The sequence below is a fragment of the Canis lupus genome, chromosome 11 (genome assembly GCF_003254725.2).
Source record: "Canis lupus dingo isolate Sandy chromosome 11, ASM325472v2, whole genome shotgun sequence".
Classification (NCBI taxonomy): Eukaryota; Metazoa; Chordata; class Mammalia; order Carnivora; family Canidae; genus Canis; species Canis lupus.
Genome location: NC_064253.1, coordinates 34,567,729 through 34,571,595, shown reverse-complemented (window position 1 = coordinate 34,571,595; position 3,867 = coordinate 34,567,729). Strand labels below are relative to the sequence as shown.

Genomic DNA, 3,867 nt, shown 5'->3' with positions numbered 1-3,867 from the left:
TCCTTCTTCTAATAACTGATGGGAAATCCAGGAAAAGAATGTGTTGTTTTCTCAAATACTGCTCTGTAAATCTCAGACGATAAAGTGCCAGCTAATCACCCCCTGGGTCCCAGGCTTTCACTGGGGCCTTCTAAAATACACAAAACTCAAGTGAAGGCATGACACCATTAGCACTACATAATTCAAGCAAACAATAAATGTGTTTACTCTGCCTGGCTACTGACCACCTGCCTTTCCATCCCACAAGGCAGGTATCTATATATAGGATCTCCTTGTTTGCATTCCTGCAGAGAATGAGCCTTTCTTTCCTTTAGGCCTCACCATCTGTGGATCTGAAAGAAGCTTGGGCCCCCCTGACAGCATGTGTCTGGTCTTACTTCTGCTGCTGGTGCTCCTGCCTCTAGGGAAGGCTGCACAGCAGAGGGATGGCCGACAAACTCAGAGCTCTGTTTCCCCTGTGATCCTAGAAAGGAATCGCAGGGAGCTCCCCATTGGCAACCACGAGGAAGCTGAGGAGAAGCCAGATCTTTTTGTTGCGGTGCCACACCTCGTAGGTGCAGGAGAAGGCCAGAGGCAGAGAGAGAAGATGTTGTCCAGGTTTGGCAGGCTCTGGAAGAAGCCTGAGCGAAACTTGCACCCATCCCAGGACTTGGTCAGTGAGCACTTCCCACCTGGGACCCATGCCCTCACTCAGCCAAAAGATGGGATGCAAATGGAGAAATCTCCTCTTCGGGAAGAGGCCAAGAAATTCTGGCACCACTTCATGTTCAGAATGAGTCCAGCTTCTCAGGGGATCATCCTGCCCATCAAAAGCCATGAAGTGCATCAGGAGACCTGTAGGACAGTGCCCTTCGGCCAGGTATCTGTTCTGGAGGGAGAGGGGATCAGGAAAGGGGTGGACAACTGCGACAGGTGGAGGGTAAGGGAGGGGCTGCCAGGACCCCGAGTCTCACCTAACTCCCAAATTTGGTCCTTGGGCACTCATTATAACATTTGCCAAGGATGATCATACTCCCCAAATTTCCATCTAACTTGCCCTTGTTTCTTGGTGTTCTGGAAATGCTGTAAGAATGATATGATGGTACTGCCCAGATTAATAACCCAGATTAGTGATGGCACAGAACTTTGTTTTATGGGGTTTTACTTATTTTTATGTTGGAGGGGTTCTATCCGGAGGGATAGGTGAGACTGTGCCTTCAGTAAGGAAGAGTGGGAACCTAGAGCAATAACCAGAACTTCTCTCTAGCTATTCCTCTACCCTCTATTGGGATGTCGATGAGCAGGTTGGCTCTACCTGTAGATAAGGTGAGATACATGGGACTCCTCCCCAAACAGCCGCATACATATGTATCTTGGCCTTAATCCCTGTATTTCCTACCCAACTACTTCATAGGCCGTCTGACAGAAGTTGCTACATCATTTCTAACATTACCGCAGCAAAAAATGATTTAATTTAATTTATTTTCTCATAAGCTTTCAAAAAATGATATCAGTGTGAAATCACATTTTTTCCTCTTGGAAACACCTCCTACTTCATGTCCCGTTGGCTGATTTGTGGTTATTATGATGGATTCAGCACCATTTTAAGACAAAGGGGCATTCTACTATCCACTTCCTCCCATCAGTCCTGGCAAGCCCTGCGCTCCAAATGTTAAATTAAACCGAGAAACTGCATCAGGTCCTTAAACACGAAGATACTGAACCGAAAGCAACGCAGGGGAGAGTAAAATTTTACAGTCCAATAATGCTACCCAATTAAGCAGGCAGTATTATAAGGTAATTGACTGTGTAAGGCAGTTAAGTATGCTGCCTGAAAAGGCAAGGATATGTAGCAATAAGTCCATTATCAAATAATAATGACTGCGCTGTTGGCCATGTGCAATTAGAAAATTGCTCCCAAGAATCGTGCAATTGAATTTCCTTTGAAACTCTTATGTTGAATTCTATTGCTAGTTAAATTAAAATTAAAGTGTTTGACTCATATATCTTGAAGGGCACATAAAGCTAGGTGAGGGGGTATGGGAGGGGCAAAGGTGAGGTGATGCATGATGATTTGCAGGCATATGTGCTATAACTTTGCCCCAAGCAGCTTCATAGATCTCAAAATAGAATAGAATTCATCTTGATGTTCTAATCTATTCTATGAACAGTTGAACAAACGTGTATGGAAAGTCTATTATGCATAATGCACTGTGAGACGTCGAATGATAAGGCGCATTACTTAAATAGGAAGTTAGGCATTAGAATTTTTTCAACCGGTAACACGTAATTAGATCAAATTTCTTAAAGTTTGGTATTTAAGATATAAAATATTTTCTTATTAACTTAAGGATTTCTTAAAGGCTAATTTATTTATCTACTGAACAAAAGAAATTTAATTGAGGTGCCCTTATGCCCTTATAGATTAACCATCCCTTGGATATTGTAAAATATCCAAAATTGGAAAGGTTTTGAAATTTTAGTCTGAATTATCTTCAGACTTACAGTCTATAGCTTCTGCATCATGTGTGTCAGTGAAATGACTCAAGATAACTTAATGGAGATGTGTTTGCCTCTTAGACGATCACCCATGAAGACTGTGAAAAAGTAGTTGTACAGAACAATCTTTGCTTTGGGAAATGTGGGTCTGTTCGTTTTCCTGGAGCTGCACAGCACCCCCACACCTTCTGCTCCCACTGCTCACCTGCCAAGTTCACCACGATGCACTTGCAGCTGAACTGCACCGGCTTTGTCCCTGTGGTCAAGGTGGTGATGCTAGTGAAGGAATGCCAGTGCAAGATGAAGACTGAGCATGAGCATGGACACCTCCTACAGGCAGGCTCCCACGCAGAACTTCATGCCCAGGATCCCTTCATCCCAGGATTTTCCACTTAAAAGGAGATCCCACTATTACCTTTGAAAAACACAACTACAATAGCAAAGGTGCTGGATTACTCAGTTTGGAAGTGTTAGTGGGTGCATACTATTTTAAGGGAAAGGTGGTTCAAAATAGCGAGATAGGACAATTTAGAGGCAATGGTATTCATCTAGTTATTGGTACGTATTTGGATTTTAGTCTTGGCCCTGCCGTCCTGGCAGGAGGATGTTAAGGATGTGGAAGCTTTCTCCATCTCAAGGGCTTCATCTCTACATGAGGGACTTGAATCAGATGATTGCTAAAGTCCTTTCCACTACAAATGTTCCATGATCTAGTGTCTCTGAGTTCTGGTAAAAGCCCTACATCTGAACTTGGAAAAGAAATAAAGTAGACCCTAAAAATTGGCTTCTTTGATAACTTGTCAAAGCACCACCCAAAACATGTCTCTAGTATTTTTAGGAAGGATTCTTTCATCTCAGACAGTGTTTTATTTGCCTTCCAGATATGCTTATTTTATTGCCATAGATGTAAGGAGTAGCTTGCTTGGTTGCCTCTTTATTTTTCTGATATTCCCCATATAAAGTTCTTAATGTCAAGTCTCTGTCTTTGAAAAAGGAACAGCAATATTACTTTTAGTGGTTTTCATAGGGACGAGGAACAATCACTGGTAGCCACACAAGTATGTATATTATGGGGAACTAAAAATATATGCTCCAGTACCAGGCTTAAAGGTCAATCCAGAGATGCTAATGAGGTAACCAAGGAATTCCAGTAGATGTCAAATTAAATAAACTGCAAATGATTAAAAATGGAAACAACTTATAGGTGAAATTCTTTATCCATGTGCATTTTGGATTAGGTAGTAAGTTAGACTTCTGTGTTTGGATGACTGTTTTTTTTTTTTTTTTTTTTTTTTGCTGCTGTCTAAAAACTTCATATTATGTATTTTATTCTGTAAATGCCATACTTGCAAGTTCTGAAAATATTCTGAATGCTTTAATGTATTAAAT

At 41.7% G+C, this 3,867-nt stretch overlaps 1 protein-coding gene across 1 annotated transcript; it reads left to right on the top strand.

Annotated features, from left to right (window-relative positions):
• The first annotated feature begins 361 nt into the window (after positions 1-361).
• CER1 (cerberus 1, DAN family BMP antagonist) lies at positions 362-3,607 on the top strand. Its single transcript, XM_025433082.3, has 2 exons — positions 362-859; positions 2,560-3,607. Exons 1-2 carry the CDS (start codon positions 362-364, stop codon positions 2,872-2,874), a joined length of 813 nt encoding a protein of 270 aa, XP_025288867.1. The 3' UTR covers positions 2,875-3,607.
• Positions 3,608-3,867: the final 260 nt, after the last annotated feature.

Excerpts from the sequence above, each read along its gene's own strand:
- CER1 (XM_025433082.3), top strand. The coding sequence starts at position 362 with ATGTGTCTGGTCTTACTTCTGCTGCTGGTGCTCCTGCCTCTAGGGAAG. Across the intron at positions 860-2,559 it reads GGACAGTGCCCTTCGGCCAG|ACGATCACCCATGAAGACTG; the intron begins GTATCTGTTCTG and ends TTTGCCTCTTAG.